Source organism: Gossypium raimondii, chromosome 12 (assembly GCF_025698545.1).
Source record: "Gossypium raimondii isolate GPD5lz chromosome 12, ASM2569854v1, whole genome shotgun sequence".
In the NCBI taxonomy this organism is placed as follows: Eukaryota; Viridiplantae; Streptophyta; class Magnoliopsida; order Malvales; family Malvaceae; genus Gossypium; species Gossypium raimondii.
Genome location: NC_068576.1, coordinates 37,850,188 through 37,869,669, shown reverse-complemented (window position 1 = coordinate 37,869,669; position 19,482 = coordinate 37,850,188). Strand labels below are relative to the sequence as shown.

At 36.5% G+C, this 19,482-nt stretch overlaps 1 protein-coding gene across 1 annotated transcript; it reads right to left on the bottom strand.

Annotated features, from left to right (window-relative positions):
• Positions 1–6,402: 6,402 nt before the first annotated feature.
• Positions 6,403–8,134, bottom strand: LOC105762162 (uncharacterized). The gene is made up of 3 exons (XM_052625255.1): positions 7,105–8,134; positions 6,828–7,056; positions 6,403–6,760 (listed from the first exon to the last, which is right to left on the bottom strand). Exons 1-3 carry the CDS (start codon positions 8,132–8,134, stop codon positions 6,403–6,405), a joined length of 1,617 nt encoding a protein of 538 aa, XP_052481215.1.
• Positions 8,135–19,482: the final 11,348 nt, after the last annotated feature.

Here is a 19,482-nt window from a genome sequence, read left to right as displayed (position 1 = left end):
ACTCTACTGTAACTTCAGAGAGATAAGATCCTGTCTTCGATCTGCTCCGCTGTAACCTCAGGGAGATAAGACCTGTATAATGAACCTAATTATGCCTAATGATTAGGATGGCATGATCAAAATGAATCAAATGCTCCTAACTAGGTGTGTATGAATGGTATTTGCATTGAATGATATTTGTATGAATGCAGAATGTCATGAAAATGATCCCTTTTTAATGTTAGGGTTGTCATTTCTCGTTATTCAATGAGGCTTTATTACCAACACGTTAGAGTGTTATCTTGCTCAGTTGGTAACACTTATCTCTTACTTAGCCGGATTGCCCCCTACTGTAATCTTCAGAGTTCAATCAATTGGGGCGCAAAATTTGTACCATTATTTTCAAGAGTAGAAATATGGCTTTCCTCAATCCTCTCTTTTCCAATTTCAAGGATACAGGATCTACATCGTTACGGGTTCCTTACACCATCCCTAGGGTGTTATACCAAAGACTCATGCGCAAATAGAGGCTTTCTTCTCCGAGGTAATCTCTTCCTACTGCCTGATGATTATCACTTGCTTGTTTATTTAAGCATTGCCACCAACATGGCATCTTGTCAATCAACGCAATTGAAAACAAAAAATCCAAGGAGAAAGTCTAAATTTGGACTACTCCTTCTCAAATCTCCAACCTTTAAATTTGGTGCGTTTTATACAATAGTCCTGCTTCAGGCTCCTATATTATTTAGAAACTTTTTAGAGTAATATGCAAAACTTCTTTCGTGAAAGTTTTATTTGTCCATTAATTATTATTTCAATGCAACATGTTTGCAAAAAGATCCTAACAATGGATAATAACGAAGCTGGTTTTGATCATATTTCAAAAGAAATCAAACATCGAAGATAATGAAAGAAAGATAACAAAGAAGTGGGTTGAGAATGTGTATCTTCACAAAAAGAAAGAAAAAAATGTATTTTCAAGAATACACATATAAATAGAATAAGAACTAAGTGCTCCAGTTATCGCAGCTTGAATTTCTCTGTACAAACATTCTGAAGACCATTCTGAGTTTGACATGTGTTTAGGAGATTTGCAATACTTTGTCAATGCTCCAGGACGCCGCCTATCCTTTTGTGTTGGTTCAGGTAAAGCAAAATCATCATATGCCCCCCAATCAAAATTTGATCCGCTCAAATCACCTCATGTCCCAATCCGATCAAAACTTGAGCCGTCCTTTCCAGGTTTTTGACTCAAGCCCCATTTGGTCTCAAGGTGCCCTTTGCGGGTTTTCACCCTAGCCTCTCCAAAGTTTTTTTTTTTAGGAAGCAAAGCGCCCTTTGCGGGTTTTCACTTTGGTTCCTTTTCCTTTCAAGTGAAGTATTTCTTGACGGAGTCTGCGTTTACAGGGTTGGGCAAACTTTTGCCATCCATCTCACATAGGATCAAAGCCCCACCAGAAAAAGCCGTCTTTACAACATAAGGACCTTCCCAATTTGGCGTCCATTTTCCTCTCAAATCTTTTTGCATGGGGAGAATCTTTTTTAGCACCAAGTCTCCTTCACGAAACTCTCTGGGGCGGACCTTTTTATTATAGGCTCGCATCACTCGTTTCTGGTACATTTGCCCATGGCGAATAGCTCTTAGTCTCTTTTCTTCTATTAGGTTCAACTGATCGTACCGAGATTCGACCCAATCGGCTTCGTCCAACTGTAGTTCAGATAGCACCTGTAGAGAAGGGATTTCAACTTCAATGGGTAGTACCACCTCCATTCCATATACCAGAGAAAAAGGTGTTGCCCCGATAGAAGTTCTAACAGATGTTCGATAGGCAAGGAGAGCAAATGATAACTTCTCATGCCAATCCTTGTAAGTTTCAGTCATTTTCCCCACAATCCTTTTAATATTCTTATTGGCCGCCTCCACTGCGCCATTCATTTTTGGACGATACGGCGATGAGTTATGATGTTTGATTTTAAATTGGCTGCAAACCTCAGCTATTGTGCTATTATTCAAATTTAACGCATTGTCAGATATGATTTTCTCAGGCATTCCATATCGACAAATAATCTCTTTCTTCAAGAATTTGCTAACTGCTGACTTCGTGACATTTGCATATGAAGCAGCTTCCACCCACTTGGTAAAGTAATCAATGACCACGAAGATGAAGCGATGCCCATTAGAAGCCTTTGGTGATATAGGCCCAATAACATCCATACCCCACATGGAAAACGGCCAAGGAGAGGTCATGACGTGAAGAGGTGAAGGAGGCGCATGTATTTTGTCACCGTAAATTTGGCATTTGTGGCACTTCTTGGCATAATCAATGCAATCTCCTTCCATGGTGGGCCAATAGTACCCAAATCTCATGATCTGTCTAGCCATCGTAAAACCATTGGCGTGCATCCCACAAATACCCTCATGTACTTCCTCCAAGATTTTCCTGGCTTCTACAGCATCCACACATCTTAACAGTACTTGATCCTTCATTCTTTTGTATAACACTTCCCCATCTAGGACATATTCGATGGCTATTCTTCTCAGAGTTCTTTTGTCGTTTTCTGTCGCTTGATTAGGGTACTCCTGATTCTTCACATACTGTAGGATATTCTGATACCAAGGACAATCATCTTTTCCCTCCTCCTCAATATTGCAAAATGATGAGTGGGTCTCATAGATACTCATTTGAATAGGCCTCATTGCCTCGAGTCTATTCACCTGAATCATCGAAGCTAGAGTAGCTAATGCGTCAGCCATCTGGTTTTCCTCTCGTGGGAGATAATAGAAGGTGATATCGTCAAACTCATCAGCCAATTCGAGGACCAGTTTTCTATAATCGATTAACTTAGGGTCCCTAGTCTCCCATTCCCCTTTAAGTTGGTATATCACCAATACGGAATCCCCATATACCCTTAGCACTTTGATGTTTCGTTCAATGGCTGCACGAATGCCCATAATACATGCTTCATATTCTGCCATATTATTTGTACAATCAAAATCCAACTTGCTTGCAACAGGATAATGATCTCCATTTGGTGATATCCAACTTGCTTGCAACAGGATAATGATCTCCATTTGGTGATACTAAGACTGCCCCAATTCCATTACCCATAGCATTCGAAGCTCCATCGAAATTTAACCTCCATACATTATCCTTTTTAGTATTCTCTTCGGTGCTCGCCACATACATCAGGTCCTCATTTGGAAAATCAAAGTCCAAAGACTCATAGTCTTCCAAAGCTCTACTAGCTAAGAAGTCAGCTATCGCACTTCCCTTTACGGCCTTCTGACCTACATAAACTATGTCAAACTCAGATAGCAGAATCTGCCATCTAGCCATTCTCCCGTTTAAAGCAGTTGATTCCATCATATACTTCAAAGGATCCAACTTTGAAATCAGCCAAGTCGTATGATACAACATATACTGCCTTAGTCTTGGGTTGCCAGTTAAAGCACAATACAACTTCTCAATCGATGAGTATCTCATTTCGCAATCGATAAATTTCTTCTTGAGATAGTATATTGCCCTTTCTTTCTTTCTGTCTCATCATGTTGGCCCAATCGCATCCCATAGAATTCTCAAACACTTTATTGATCTGATATCAATGGCCTATCTGGACTTGGCGGCGATAGTACTGGTGTATTAGCCAAGTATTGCTTTATCTTATCGAATGCCCTCTGACATTCTTCATCCCATTCACCCGGATTGTGTTCTTTAAGAGACGGAACACTGGATCACATTTCTCCGTCAATTGTGAAATGAATCGAGCAATGTAATTCAATCTCCCCAGGAAACCTCGAACTTCCTTCTGAGTGCGCGGGGGAGGTAAGTCTCGTATTGCCTTTACTTTGTCATGGTCAACCTCAATCCCTTTTCTACTAACTATGAAGCCTAATAGCTTCCCTGATCTGGCTTCAAACGTGCATTTTGCCGGGTTAAGCTTAAGCTGAAATTTCCTCAATCTCAAAAATAACTTTTTCAAGACTTGAATATGCTCTTCTTCCGTTCTAGACTTCGCAATCATATCATCAACATAGACTTCGATCTCCTTGTGCATCATATCGTGAAACAAAGTCACCATAGCTCTTTGATATGTTGCTCCCGCATTTTTCAATCCGAAGGGCATTACCTTGTAACAAATGTTCCCCATAAGGTAATGAATGTGGTTTTCCTCATGTCATCAGGATGCATCTTTATTTGATTGTATCCAGAGAAGCCATCCATGAAAGAAAACAATGAATAGCCCGCCGTGTTATCTACCAAGGTATCAATATGAGGTAGCGGAAAATTGTCTTTTGGACTAGCCTTGTTCAAATCCCTATAATCCACACACATTCGTACCTTTCCATATTTTTTAGGAACAGGGACGATGTTTGCTACCCAATCCGAATACTTGACCTCTTGTAAGAATCCAGCGTCAAATTGCCTTTTGACTTCTTCTTTTATTTTCAACACAATATCAGGTCTCATTCTCCTGAGCTTCTGCTGAACGGGTTTACAATCCTCTTTTATGGGCAGACGATGCACCACAATGTTAGTATTTAGCCCGGGCATATCTTGGTATGACCACGCGAAAACATCTTTGAACTCTCGGAGCAATTTAATGAGGTCTTGTTTTGTCTCTGCGGTGATCTCAGTTCCAATTTTCACCTCTTTTCCATCCTCTAGGCTCACGATTTCTAATGATTCCCTATGAGGTAGGATCTGCTTATCCTCTTGTTCCATCATTCTTAACAAGTCCGGAGACACACCATAATCTTCATCATCTTCAAAGTAGTGAGATCCCTCCAAACACATTTCTTGCTCAAAAATAGGCTCTGTGTTTGAAGCAGCGTCGCTCATGTCATTGATATCTGAAGACCTATGAGGGCATATCAAAGAATATACCAAGAATATATAAATGTATGAATAAATATTTGTGAAAGAATTATTTGTAAGACAATCAATCAAATGGAAAATATTTATTTGCGTATAAAAGAAAAAAAAAGAGTGACTGATCGAGATGAATGTAGATATGTATTTCATTAAAATAATGATATTTAGGCGCAAGGCCTATTTCACAAAAGATTTCATATCGTTCCTAGGCCAAAAACAACAGGAATGTTTTGAGTATTACTCTGAATAAGCCCTAAAGACTACGGGGATTTCTTCAGCAGTCCAATTGTTTAGCTCGCTCCCCGGCTCATAAGGGCAGATCTCCAACAAGGCCATTTTTTCCGCTACTTCTATAGCGCTAATATAAACATTTTCCAACATTCCCTCAATGCCTTTGCTACCGGACACTCCACACTCAGAATGAATAAATCCTCTCGATACAAAAGATGCAGATATGTGGGGAAAAGTTAAAGGCTCCCACTTAGTTTCATATCCGTTCAAACGCGCCCTTCTTTTCTCTTGTCTCTTCTCTACTTCTTTCTTCTTCTCCTTCATGTCTGGCTTGTATCCTAAGCCAAAACTATCGAATTTTTCCTTCAGCATTGGTACTTCAATCTTTCCCTGAAGATATTTTCCCAATCCTTTCCCTGGTGAGGCTCATCTTCCTACCATCAATCGCAACCCCATTTTGGTGGTCCTGGATATTTTCGGTACTGAAATTCTGCTTCCCTCCGCAATAAACATCGCGTTCACAAATTCTAACGACCGAAAAGAACATTCCAGTGCCTCATCGTTGATGTCCACATAAGGTGCATCACTAGTCATCATTGCGATAATATCCTCCTCTGCATCTATTGTCACCAACCAACCCTCCGATACCAACTTCACCTTCTGATGTAGTGATGAAGGTACTGCCCCGGCTGAGTGTATCCACGGTCTTCCCAATAGACAGTTATAGGAAGGCTTAATATCCATCACCAAGAAGTCCACCTCACAAGTGATTGGGCCAATCCTTAACGGTATCTCAATTCTCCCCATAACCTTCATTTTCGTCCCATCAAATGCCCTTACTATGCTCTGGCATGCTTTCATGTCTGAATCGTCCACCGTGTCGACTAAGAGTGGACAGAGGCAATACATTCAGTGCAGATCCATTATCAACCAGGGCCCCCGGGAGTGTGTACCCTTTGCATCGGACAATAACGTGCAGGGCTTTAGTAGAACCCCTACCTCCGGATGGTATTTCGTCGTCATTGAAGAAGATAAAATTGTCAGCACCTATATTGTTGACCAACCGATCTAGCTTGTTTACCGAAATATCGTCAGCCACATATGTTTCATTTAGTACCTTCAGAAATGCATTCCGATGTACTTCAGAGCTTAGGAGTAAAGATAATACAGAAATACGGGCTGGTGGTTTGTGCAGCTGTTCCACAACACTGTATTCACTGTGTTTCAGAAACTTCAAAAACTCTTTTGCCTCCTCTTCCTTTATTGGTTCGTTAACCAATGGCTCAACCTCTGCTGCTTTCCCTTTCTTCTGTTCTTTCTACCAATTCTCTTCCCTGGACGACTCTGCTTGAGTGTCATATCGTTTCCCATTGCGCATGTAAGAACCTATTTCCTGATTTTTTTCCGCTTCTTTTCCCAGGATGGTCACATTGCACCCATACTTCCACGGCACCATTTTGCTATCCTTATATAAGAAATTTGATGGTTTCTGAATTACAATTTTCGGTGTTACTTGAGCCCTAGCCTCATTACCCTTAGGGCGTGAGATAATGACCACAAGATGATTTGTTTTCGGAGTCCCTGTTCCTAACTCTGTTGCGCATATGTTCCTTCTTTCCTCCGTATCTTCATAAAACCTCATCTCCTTGTTATCCATCATGCTTTGAACCAAAGCCCTGAATCATTCACATTCTTGGATTTCGTGCCCCGTTTTATGGTGGAATTCACAATAATGTCTCGTACCCCTCCCTAAAATCTGAAGTAACTAAACCTCTCTTTGCCATCTCTTTCCAGACCAATTTCAATGGAGTTTTTACTTCGGCAATATCAATCTTGGCTTCTCCTCTCATACCTTCACTCACCATATTCACCCCCTTATCAGCGTGATTAGGTAACGGATTTTCTGCGTTAGGTGAGTCGTCAAGTTTGACAACACCCAATTTGATAAGTCCTTCCACTACCCTCTTGAAAGCTGTACAATTTTCTATTGAATGCCCTGAAATTCCCGCATGATAATCACATTGTGCGTTCGGGTCATACCATTTTGGATACGGGGGTTGTAGAGGACTCAAGTAACGTGGGGCAACAACATGTGCATTAAATAAAGTCTGATACAACTCCCTGTATGACATTGGGATTGGCGTGAATTGGGGCTTTTCAGTAGTTTGCCTAACTCTCGACTCTTGTTTTGATGATCCCTGTTGATTAGCAGCCACTTTCTGTGGTTGATTCACGGTAATTGACCTACCATAGGCATTCACATTATTCACTTCATTTTCTCTTTTCCTCGGGGCTGCCCTCCTATTATTCTCCCCTCCATCTATTCTTCCACTTTTGATAGCATGCTCGATCATTTCACCATTCACGATTATATCCGAGAAATTCCTTGAAGCGCTTCCTAACATGTGAGTTATGAACGGAGCTTTCAATGTATTAATAAAAAGCGTCGTCATCTCTTTTTCTAATAGCGGTGGTTGCACATGAACTGCCACCTCTCTCCATCTCTGCGCATACTGTCTGAAGCTTTCGTTCGATTTCTTCTCTAAATTCTGCAGAGTTATCCTATCAGGCATTATTTCTGAGACATGATTGTACTGTCTCATGAAAGCCTGTGCTAAATCCCTCCATGTAGCAATTTTGGTTCGGCTCAGCTGATTGTACCACTTTGACGCCGCTCCTATAAGACTTTCCTGAAAGCAATGTATTAATAATTGATCATTATTAATATACCCCGTCATTCTTCTGCAAAACATAGTAATGTGGGCTGCTGGGCAACTGGTCCCGTTGTATTTCTCAAATTCCGGCATTTTAAATTTGTAAGGTAGCACCAACTCCGGAACCAAGCTCAGATCTTTTGCATCTATTCCATGATAGCTTTCGATGCTTTCTCTCACCCTAAACTTCTCTTTTATCCATTTCCATTTCTCCTCAAATTGTTTTGGAAATTCCTCCTTCGCCTTGTCCTTTTCAGCCATTTCATCAAGATCTGGGACAGCAATATTATTCGGGCTATCACCGGGATTAGAGTCCGCTCCGTGCTGAAAATTCATTGGTATTGAGGCATCGTCTTGGAACTGTTAGGGCCTAACCGACACAGAGGGTCTCCGCGGATGCGGCTCAGTCTGAACTTGCGCATGCGGAGGCGTGAAACCGGGAGGATAAAGTGGTTCACCATTGTTTTCTTCTTCATTAATAATCATAGGACCTTTCCCCTTATCTACTCCCTTCAATAATTGCGTCATCTTAGTTATCAGATCATTTTGGGACTCCTGCATCTTTTGTACCATGTCATGCTGAATCTTTTCTATTTGCTCTTTCATCTGCGCCTGCAACTGGTCTTGCATTTCCTTCTGAAGTCGTTCCAGCTTTTCTAACCTTTGATCCATAGTTTTTGATTTAGCACGGGTGCCGTAACGATGTTCAGTTGGCAAGTTTTTGTTGGTTTCCAGGGTAACTGTCATAATTTTAATTAATTAGGGCCCTTTTTTCGAAACTTTAATGCATATGATGAAATGTAATGAGGATGAATGGATGCAAAAAAAAAAGAGGCATTGATTCTAATTCAATTTCATTAGATAAAATCCAAATAGGAAACGAATTTCTTTTACATGAAGTGGATTACATATACGGCTTTGCCTTTATGCCCAAAGCCTTAACTCCCCTAAGGAGCCAAGCTAACTCTCGACCCCGACTTGATTCAGATTCATATTTCAAACTCAATATATCAGCCTAAACTGCTAAGGATTGCAAATGATCAGCTACTTCCCGAATTTGAGTTATGGCTTCACCCATAATGTGATCCCTATCTCTGATCTGATTTTGAGAATGATGGATTTGCTCCTGGCATCGTTCGTTACGCCTCTCCAGAAGTTCCACTCGTAGTTCAGAGTTTTGCAGTGCGTCTTCAAGCTCTTCTATCCTTTCCTTCAGCTCTTCAATCTTACTTAAACTTGCTTTTAGCTCAATCACAGAGTTGCGACTACGGCACAAGTGAAGCGACCTTTCTAACTCCGCTACCCGATCTTTCAATCTTGCTTCCTCATTTTGGCATTCTGATAGACTTTGCTCCAAGGCGCTCTCTCGAGCTTGAGCATCTTGAAATTTCTTTTCCCACTATTCAGCTTTGGTCTTTTCTTCCTTGATCTCCTGTCTCTATTGTTCCGATGTTTTCCCCAAACCTGCGGTTCGCATTGACAAGCGCAACTTCTTATAATCAGTCTTTAAACTATCTAAGTCCTCTTCAGCCTTATTCTTCCCTTTTCTTAACCTTTCAGCTTCTATCTTATGAATATCAACATCTAGTCCCAAGCGCATCTTTTCCTCTTCTAGCTGCTCTATCATCTTTCCATACTCTGAACTTCTTTTTTCGAAGTCTTGCTTGATGATCTCTAATTCTGAAGGGACCACTCGTAAATGCTCCTCTATAGAACGACCACAGTCTTCTCTTGACTTTGGGATGTTATCATTGATCCTCTCAATACGCCACCCATGATATTCGGGAGTTGTCGTTGCTCCTACGGTAATTCTTTTCATCCGGTGAATCTGTTTCCAAGCGTTAGACATCTCCCGAATCTTTCCTCTATAGTTATTACCTTTATAAGAGAACTCACACTCGGCAAGCCCTTGCGGTGCTGGCACGAACTGTCTTGACCTATACTGTCTTAATACAAGCAGAGGGGCATATCCGACAACTCCCCAAATTCTAAGCAAAGGGACCCAGTCAAAGTCCCCACATCTATACAAGATTTCATCGGGCACCATCCAAGGAGCTCTCCATTCAACATCTTCATCTCGTAGATTTTGCAGGATCGTCATCCACTTTTCCTCTGTGATGTCATCACGTCTTGGTGTCGCCGCTAATTCCTTCAAAGGCGAATAATTTTCTGAAAAAACTTGATAAGAAAACTTATCCACCTTCCAAAAATGGCTATGAAACCAAACTAACAGGAGTTGTGCACAACCAACGAATCTTCCCTCCCCCGTTCTTCGGCATGCACTCAAAGATCTGAACGTTTCGGCCAAAATTGCTGGGACGGGTGTGACCCTCCTTTCGAGTTGATCAAACAAATCCGTAACGGCTTCATCTATGTGCCCCAACGCTTTAGGAAAAATAACCAACCCGTAAATACTCAAAGCAAAAACGTCGACCTTTTTCTTCGTATCAGGGTGTGCCAAAATCTGATCTCGCAAACTTCTCCAAGGGATACATCTATTTTCTCCCTTTTGCTTGATTCTTGCGGTGACCCATTGCTCACTCATTCCGGTAATTCTTGTTAACTTCTTCGAAAAAGTCAAAGCATTAGCAGCTCTACAGTAAATTTTATCCGCTTGGATTCTCGGACAACGAAGCAAAGTTGTATACTCCTCAACAGTAGGCACCATGTCTACCTCCCCAAATGTGAAGCAGCTATAAGCGGAATTCCAAAATTGAGCTAGAGCTCGAAACAGATGTTCATTTACATTGATGTCAAGCAAGTAGGGTAAATCACCATAATTACAGTAAAACAATTGTTTGACTTCATCGTCCCACTGAGCCCAAATTTCTCTCAACTCCTGAAGGTTGTTCTGAGTCACATTGATGCTGGTGTAGTCCCATAACTCTGATGCATACCCCATTGTCAGACTATCACCTTTCTCGAGTTGTGACTTTTCTGACCATATTCGGATAACCGTATTATCTTCCACCTTGTTAAGAAATCCACTTTCCATGATTGGCTTTTCTATCTAGTAACCGAATGTGAATCAACGCCTTCTATAATGAAATGCCATGTAGATAAAATGCCATGCAGTCAAAACAAAATAATAAGTCAGTATCAAAATCCGATACAAGCAAGAAATAATAGAGCATATATTTGGATATCTACCAGGGGTTTGACGTAGTTCTATCTAGAGTGGGTTCCTAGGGTTCACTACATGTGGTTTGGTTCTAAAGATAAGGTACCCGAACCAGCAGATTCCTCGATCTTCACCCATTATAGGCTCATATAGACCGAGTTCGGTTCAGGGGAATACATTTCCCTATGGTTGCACGGAGATGAAAATCTCACGAAGACATAGGTACAGATGTATCCCGAAAGTGATCCACTATCCTGCACGGAGGTGAAAACCTCACGAAGGAGTAGCTTCTCACTCCCACTTAAGAGGTGTGACCAACGGTCATGCAATGCAATGCAGAGATATAAAAATTTAAAATACAAAACATGATGAAAACTATAACTCAAAACAAATGAAATGCAATGAGAGGATCGTATATTTAAATCAAGTTTTTAATTTTCTGACAAAAAGACAAGAAATAATTAACTCGTGGCTTGACTCTCTTATTTAAAGTCCCCAGCGGAGTCGCCAAGCTGTTGACACCATTTTTTGGATAAAAACGGGGTTGACTTGGGTTTTGAAAAAATGAAAACGAAAATGGGAGTCGCCACCAATCTTTTTTAATGAGGTGTGATTGGATCACCTCAAAAAGTGGTTGTTTTTAATAAATGATTTGATTTTGTTAAACAACGGTTTTGGTCCACGAAATTTAGAAAAACAGGTTCGGGAGTCGGTTACGCACGAGGAAGGATTAGCACCCTTGATATGCCCAAAATTGGTACCTAGTTGATGACTCAAGGTCTGAATGTCGGAAATTGAAAACTTTAAAGAAATTTAAAATACGATCCTTAAAAAAACTTGAATGGAATGGATTAAAATTTAAGAGGATATTTGGAAATTTGGTTAAACGAGAAATCGAAACCCAGCACATTAGGGCACGTTCCTCGAATTTCCAAAGGCAAAACATTGCCTTATTTTGAAATATATACATATATTTTAAAAAAGGGTATTAAGCCATTTGGTTGAACGAGAAAAATCAACACCCAGCACCTTAGGGCGTGTTTTCTCGAATTTTCAAACGCAAAACATTGCCATATTTTGAAATTTTTTAAAGGATATTAAGCCATTTGGTTGAATGAAAAAAATTGACACCCAGCACCTTAGGGCGTGTTTTCTCAATTTCCAAGCATAAAACATTGCCTTATTTAGAAATATTTTCCTTTTTAAAATATGATATTAATATGCAGTGGAACAATAAATATGATAGTGTGAAATAAAATGAACAAAAACAAATAATAAAACAAATCAATCATGCATATATCATAGCAAATAAATAAATAAACTAAAGCATAAAGATGGACATATAAATGAATACATAAGTGAACATAAAATTAAAGGAAAATATATGAAAATTATAAAATATAAAAAAGGTAGGTACATATGAGGGAAATATGTATGTATATACATAAAATTATGGAAATATAAAAGATGTGTATATAAAAGTATGTATATATGTGTATACTTTTTATAAAAGAGAACTATATACGTATAAATATGTTATATAAATGTATTAACGTGTGTATATATATATATATATATACTTTGAAATTATAAAATAAAAACATATGTACATATTTTAAAATTATTATATAATATATATATATAAGTAAGTATATACATATTTGTGAGAAAAAATATAAATATAAATATACATATATATAAATATATATAATGAGTATTTATGTATGTATAAAAAATAAAAATATATATACATATATATATATGTAAGCAATTATATAATAATAATATAATATGTCACATATATCTAAGATTTATATAAGTAAATATAAGTATAAATATAATGATAGTAATAAGAATATTAGTAACAATACTAATAATAATAATAATAATAATAATAATAATAATAATAATAATAATAAAACTCTTGAAAAAGGACTAAATCGAAATAAAATAAAAATCTTTGGTAATTTGAAATAAAAAAGACGAAAAGGACCAAAATGTGACGCGCGAGAAAGGACGGAGGGCCAAATGGGAAATAATCCCCATCCTCCAAAACGCGCAGGTTCAATAGGGACCAAACTGGAAAGCAAAACAAATTAATGGTGCCAAATTAAAACACAAAACGAAAAGCCAAAGGAGTAAATTGAAAGAGGGTGACAATGTGAAAGTACTCATGACATAAATAGCCCATAGGCGCAAAAACACGCGGACCTTGGCATGGGTCGGGTTGAGATTCGGGTAAGGGCAAAGCAGCGTCGTTTGGGGCCTTCGACCCTTCAAAAGCAGCGCCGTTTTGGATTCCTATATAAGTAAAAAAACCCCTAAAAAAATCATTTCATCCCTCTTTTAAAAAAATTTTCAGAAAACTCTCCCTTCTCTCCCTTTCATTGAGACTCACTCAACATCCGTGAGTGCTCAAGCTATCGGCGCCGTCCTTGTCCACCCACCGTGTCTGGTGGTGGAAATCAAAAAGGTATTTTTCTTGCTTTTTTTTACGTTTATACGTTTTATATATGTAAAATAAAAGAAATAAAATCGAATACAATCAGTTTCGAAAGGAAGAAAAATAAAAAGGAAATTAGGAAAGGAAATAGATCTTATACCGAAAAAGTTTCTTGAATCTGTTTTTTTTCTTTTATTTCTTGAAATCGTGAAAAGAGAGACTTTACAATAGATTTTCTTTGGCTTTATAGCCGATTACATGTTATTATTTTTCTTTTTTTGTTCTTTGCGTGTCTTCTCCCCTTGCAGGTGGAGTCGGTGGCGACGTGACGTGACGGAGGCGTGTGAGGCGCAGTGGCAGGTGGGCATAGTAGGGTAGGGCGGCGGCAGAGGCTAGAAGAGACCTGAAGGCCCTAGGTACGACGCCTAGGGTTTTTTTCTTTCATTTTGTTTGGCTGAAAATGTTTAGTTTTGGGCTTAGGGTTTCAGTTTGGTAGTAGGCTGGTATTGTAATGTGGGCTTGTGGGTTGTAATTGGGTATTGGGTCTTTTGTTTATAATGGGCCCCGGGCAAATTTGGGCTTTTACAATCCTTTTTTTAGGTTTTCCTTTCTTCTGCCAAATTATAAAAGAAGACTAGCCGTCAAACATTGAGGGCCAAACATCTCTGTATCCAATTTATTAGTACAATGGCACATTCAACACAAAGCCATTATCAATGTTATTTTGAATGTTCAATGTAATGACACTAATAACGAAATATAATTTTGAAAACTACGAACGTAATTTTATTGAATCTTTTGGTAGTAGCCATAATGGCTTCGGCTTAATGGGCTATTTAATTTAAAAATTGTTGGGCTATGTTTTGTTGAAGTAAAGCTCAATAAGACGGGTCTCATTTTCCCAGGTCATAGCCTTCGCCCTAGAGTAAATCATAATTCAAGAGTTCATTTAAAATTCATATTTAATTTGATCAAAAATATGTTATTAATTATTTGCTTTTAATGCTTTTAAATGATAATCCAACAAGGGAAACAAAGTTAGCAAAATGTTTTATTAATTATTTTTCTTTTTTAAATGATATATTTAAAGTGTAGATCCACACATTTATTGATGATATCAGTATATGGTTTTATTATTATTTAAATGACGCAAAAATTACTTAAATATGTATATCAAAAGTTACTTTACGAAATAATCAACACTTTTAGGTGTTGAGGTCTTTTAAAACCTTAATATAATTTCTTTTCTAAAATAACCTCTTAAAACAAATTTTTTTTGAAAAAATTAATTTAAACTAATATCAACATCTATGAGTGTTGAGGTTTATTTAAAAGCCTTTTATCATATCTAATCTTAAAGCAATTTTTTTTTTCACAAAAAAAAAGAACTTTAGAAATTTAAAGGGATCTCGCTACTATGGTTCTTGAGGTTCAACCCTAAACTCTAATACAATTTTAACCCTAAAACCTATAAATGTCTTGCATTTACCCTTGCTAATGTTTCAGTTCCCATCGAATTTCTTGCTCTTCCTAATTAGCTTCTTAAATGCCATGTCTTCAGTTGCAATTGGAGATGCAACTTGTAGTGCTATGTTCTTCTTTGCTTTACTTTTGTTTTTCCTTGTCTTATCAATATTAATCTTCAAGGTTTGTAACAAACCAATGAGTTCATCAATCCTTATTGTATCAATGTCTTTTGTCTTCTTTTTATCAATCACCTTGATCGCGAATTGTTCTAGCAAAGACCTAAACACTTTTCTAACTAGCTTAACATTGAAACACTTTTCTCCAAGAGCAAATGTATAATTTTTTATATTACATAATGTTACATAGAACTTAAAAAAAAAAATTCATCCTCTAGCATTCTTAAGGTCTCAAACTTCATTGTTATCATCTATAGTTTGGACTGCTTGATAGTATTGGTTCCTTCATGAACAATCTTAAGGACAGTCCAAGCTTAGTGCACTTAGAGATTCTTCTAAACTCTTGAGAGTCCACTCCATTAAAGATCGAGTTGAGGGTTTCAGAGTTTGCATTTGACAGCTTGTCCTCATCACTAGTCATTGTGACTTCAGGTTTTGATTTGCTGTTGGAGGCTCCAACCAGTTAAAATAGAACGACAAGCTCTCTCGTCCATCAACTTGATGGACACTCTCATTCTTGCATTCTAGTAGACATAATTTGTGTCATCCAACATGAGAGGGTCTCAAGATTGATATACTTCCCATCTCTTTAGCAAATCAACGACATGATCTTCATTTAGGTTGTCAAGTAGCTAGCTCTAGTATCAATTGAAAGTTCGTTAATTTTACCTTCTAGTTGTAATTATCCTTATTAACTAATAGAGTAAAAGTATGAGATGGATATAGAAGTTCGTTACGTAATTTGAAAACTTCTTACGTTTGTAAGACCTTGCCCAAAGAGCAATCTACAAACAATAGGCAATACAAGACGTGATTTAAGTTTAACTCGCTCACCAAATCATAACCTCACTCTTATATGTTAATTAGATCACTCTTCCCACTAAGACTTTCTCCTTGAAAACTTAATTACAAATTGAATAAAAAGAACAACTTGTTAATTGTTAACAACAATTTTGCACCAAAATAAGTACATCACAATGAATAAGATAAGTTCTTGCAATCTCGTGCCAATTACAATGACACGTCTTCTCTTAAGACATATATGAACCTGTCAAATTTTCAATCAATTTGAAATTCAATCTCCTTGAATTTAGCTTGATTAAATCTTTAATATGGAATAAAATAGCCGAGACCTTCTAGTATAATTTTCTAAAGAAACTAGATCTTTTCAAATAAAAAAACTTGATCATATTGAAAGCCTTCAATACTTATTTATTAGACTTAATTTTCTTCATGTTTTATTTCAATGAATAATTATTAAAATCCTCAAAGATATGCTTTAAAATCCATATACAAGCTAAGTTGCAAGCTGTATTGCATTTAAAATATGTAATTAATACTAACAACCTGGACATTGTCATGTGGTTTGTGCAAGTGTACACAATTGTTCAAGTAATAAGTAAGTAAAATGAGTTATTGTCTCCACAGGGACTATGTATGTTAATCGATTATTTGTAAAATTATAAATTCACAATTTGGTATAAAAACATAATAATTTGAATGGTGATGTGACTAAGTGAAATTAACTAGATGCAAAGAGTAATCCCTAATGCAATTTTAATCTAGATGCAAATTATCTAAATGCATGAATGAATGGTTTTAGCAACAAAAACAATCAACATTAAATGGGCTAGGATACTTATATTAATCAATTCAATTTACTTTATCATGCTTAACAATGTTCAAAAATACTTCCATGGCAACTTGATCTTTCATGAGTTTGGAAACCTAATTAAGTCCTCTTGGATCTTTTACTTAGTGAAATATGCATTTTACTGATCATATTAGACTAAGGGTTTCTTATCATTTACGCGAGGTCACAGAGGCATTTATGTTTGCAACAGTTTAATCACACAAACCTAAAAACTATGCAAGATAATAGAGCTAACTAAAGATATTATGAACCACAACTTAGTCGGGTTTAATGATCTAAATTGAGCATTACACTTTTCAATTATGTGTCTACTAGCCATCGTCTAGTTAGGATTGCTCAGCTAATTTGAATGCACCCAATCACGTATGAATGAAATGCATTATGATATTAATTAAAAACATGATCGACTGAGGCCCAAACATATTAAACATGAATAAAATAAATCTTATTGAATTAACATAATCATCCTAGCAAATAGGATTAAAATACCATAGTTGATGTCAAAAACAATAAACTCAAAGCAAACATAATTAAAATAAATAACAAGAGGAAAGAGTAAACTCTATTCAGTTCAGCAGCCTTTCGGATCTATTCCAACTGATGTGCTCCTCTATTCTAATCGATGCTTCTTTGCTAAAGGTTTCAAGGTGGCCAACCAAAAAATACTTTTGACAAAGCTTGTGTTGGCTAAAGGATGGAAAGAGAGATGGTGGCTATGCAAGGGAAATGAAAAGGGAAATGAGAGAGAATGATGAATGAGAGAATGAATGAGAGATGAGTGATGAGGAATGAGGGATGAATTGAGAAGTGGGGTTTGTATGGTATTTATAGGTGAATGTAAGGGGTAGAGTTTGCTAAAGTTAGAATTTAAATTCCTTCCTTTTCTCTCACATATGGCCAGCCACAATTCATGGAAAAGGGGATGACTTGTCTCCTCATTTTGAATTCAAACCAATGCTATTAATAGCCATAGGGTGGACGATTTCAACAGTAAATTTGTTGGGTTGATTTCTGATTATTTTCCAACTGTAATGACCTTTAATTAAATACCCCAAAGCTTGCTTTTGGGTAGCCATCTACTTGTGCCGAAACTGGGCTGTAATTCCCACTTGTTGGATAGTTTCCTAGTCCAATAAATAATCAGACATGTCCATCTTTTAGTACATCTTTTACTAGGTCAAATTATCAACCTCATGACCCAATTTGCATGGTCTTGTCGTTCACATGAATTGATTTGTGCATGTCCATGTTTTATTCATATTAATCACATCTTCAATGGTCCTTCTACATAGTGAAAAATCACATATTAATAGATTAACATGAAATAATATAAAATATGTACAAAAATAATATAATTAAGCACAATTTCACATACTTTATAAATTGATGCCCGATATTACTAATTAAGTAAAATTCACTTATTTTAATAACAATTACTCGAGATAAACATATTTATTAAGTAAAAGATGGTAAAATATATAGAAAACCCTATATAATTTGAATTCTGAGACACTAACTTTCTAATCAATTTAAGATCCAAATTTGACTCTAAAAGTTTATTATAAATTTAATTATTAAATTTAATTTTATATAATTTGAAAAATATTAATATTTTTACAATTTAAAAATAAATATCTAATTTAAAATTTCTTAAAAATTTCAACAAATGCGTTAGCTAATTACACTCCACATATTGTTTCTTGACAGCTGGGTACCTTGCCTCCAACCCCAATTATATTTTAAATTATCTTCTAATCGTAGCTTAACCATTAAAAAAGTAAAAGAAAACAAATAACCAAGTAGCTAAATGTTACTTTCTCTTCGCCATATCTCTAGGAAAGCTATTAGCAGGTTAATGCTTATCAAGTTTAAATTATACTTAAGAATAGGAGTCCAACATTAGGGATTGAGGTAGTTACAAATCTTCAACTTGAATAGTAAAATAATTAAAATAAAAAATTAATCTTAATTTGTTTATAATAACCCAACGTTTGAAAGTGATAAATGACTCCATTGTTTAAGTTTTTGTTAATTTAAGCGGTAGAAGTACTATAGATGCTCCTTTACTAAGAGTTGGATTGCAGTGTATCCCTTATACTACAAAAATGAGTAAATTAATCTTTATAAGTTAGATTAAGGAGTAAATTGATCGTTTTATTAAAAATTTTATTCTATTTCCATTGTTAAAATTAATCTCTATACATCAGCATGAGGTACACGCGATACATCATATGTCATTTTCTGGTTATTCCATCAACTAAGCTAGTTTTAAACAGTACAGATAGATGAAATCTTCAACAGAAAAGACTAATTTACTCATTTATTAAATAGAAATGATAAAATGCAATCTAACCCTTAAGGTTAGAATACTTTTTCTTGATTTAAACTCAAAATTCAACCATCATTCCTTTTTTAACCATAATAAAAAGAATGTTTGAATTTAGAATCCATAGATAGATTGCTTCCTTTGACCAAGTGTTGTTACATTTAATTAATAAACCTTTAAAGGAAAATTTCAATAAGCCAAAATGCTATTGATTCCAAATAAAAAAAAAAAAAAGAGGAACGTGCACACCATCCCTTAAAAATGGCATGTTTAGAATTGGTCCTACATTTTGATCAATCTGCTACAAATACACATGAACGAGAAAAAAAAAATAAAAGATCATGAAAAAGTTAATTAAGAGTATTGATTCAGATTACCCTTTAATAAACCTTTACGCCTGTCCCTTTTTTTTTTTTAATCATTTACTATCTTCAGACAATCATTCATGGAAACCAAACTCGACAATGATACTATTATTGCGTTAGCCACCTAATGAT

Excerpts from the sequence above, each read along its gene's own strand:
- LOC105762162 (XM_052625255.1), bottom strand. The coding sequence starts at position 8,134 with ATGAATTTTCAGCACGGAGCGGACTCTAATCCCGGTGATAGCCCGAAT. Across the intron at positions 7,057-7,104 it reads GTATGACCCGAACGCACAAT|CTTTCAAGAGGGTAGTGGAA; the intron begins GTGATTATCATG and ends AAAATTGTACAG. Across the intron at positions 6,761-6,827 it reads ACTTCAGATTTTAGGGAGGG|GGCTTTGGTTCAAAGCATGA; the intron begins GTACGAGACATT and ends TGAATGATTCAG.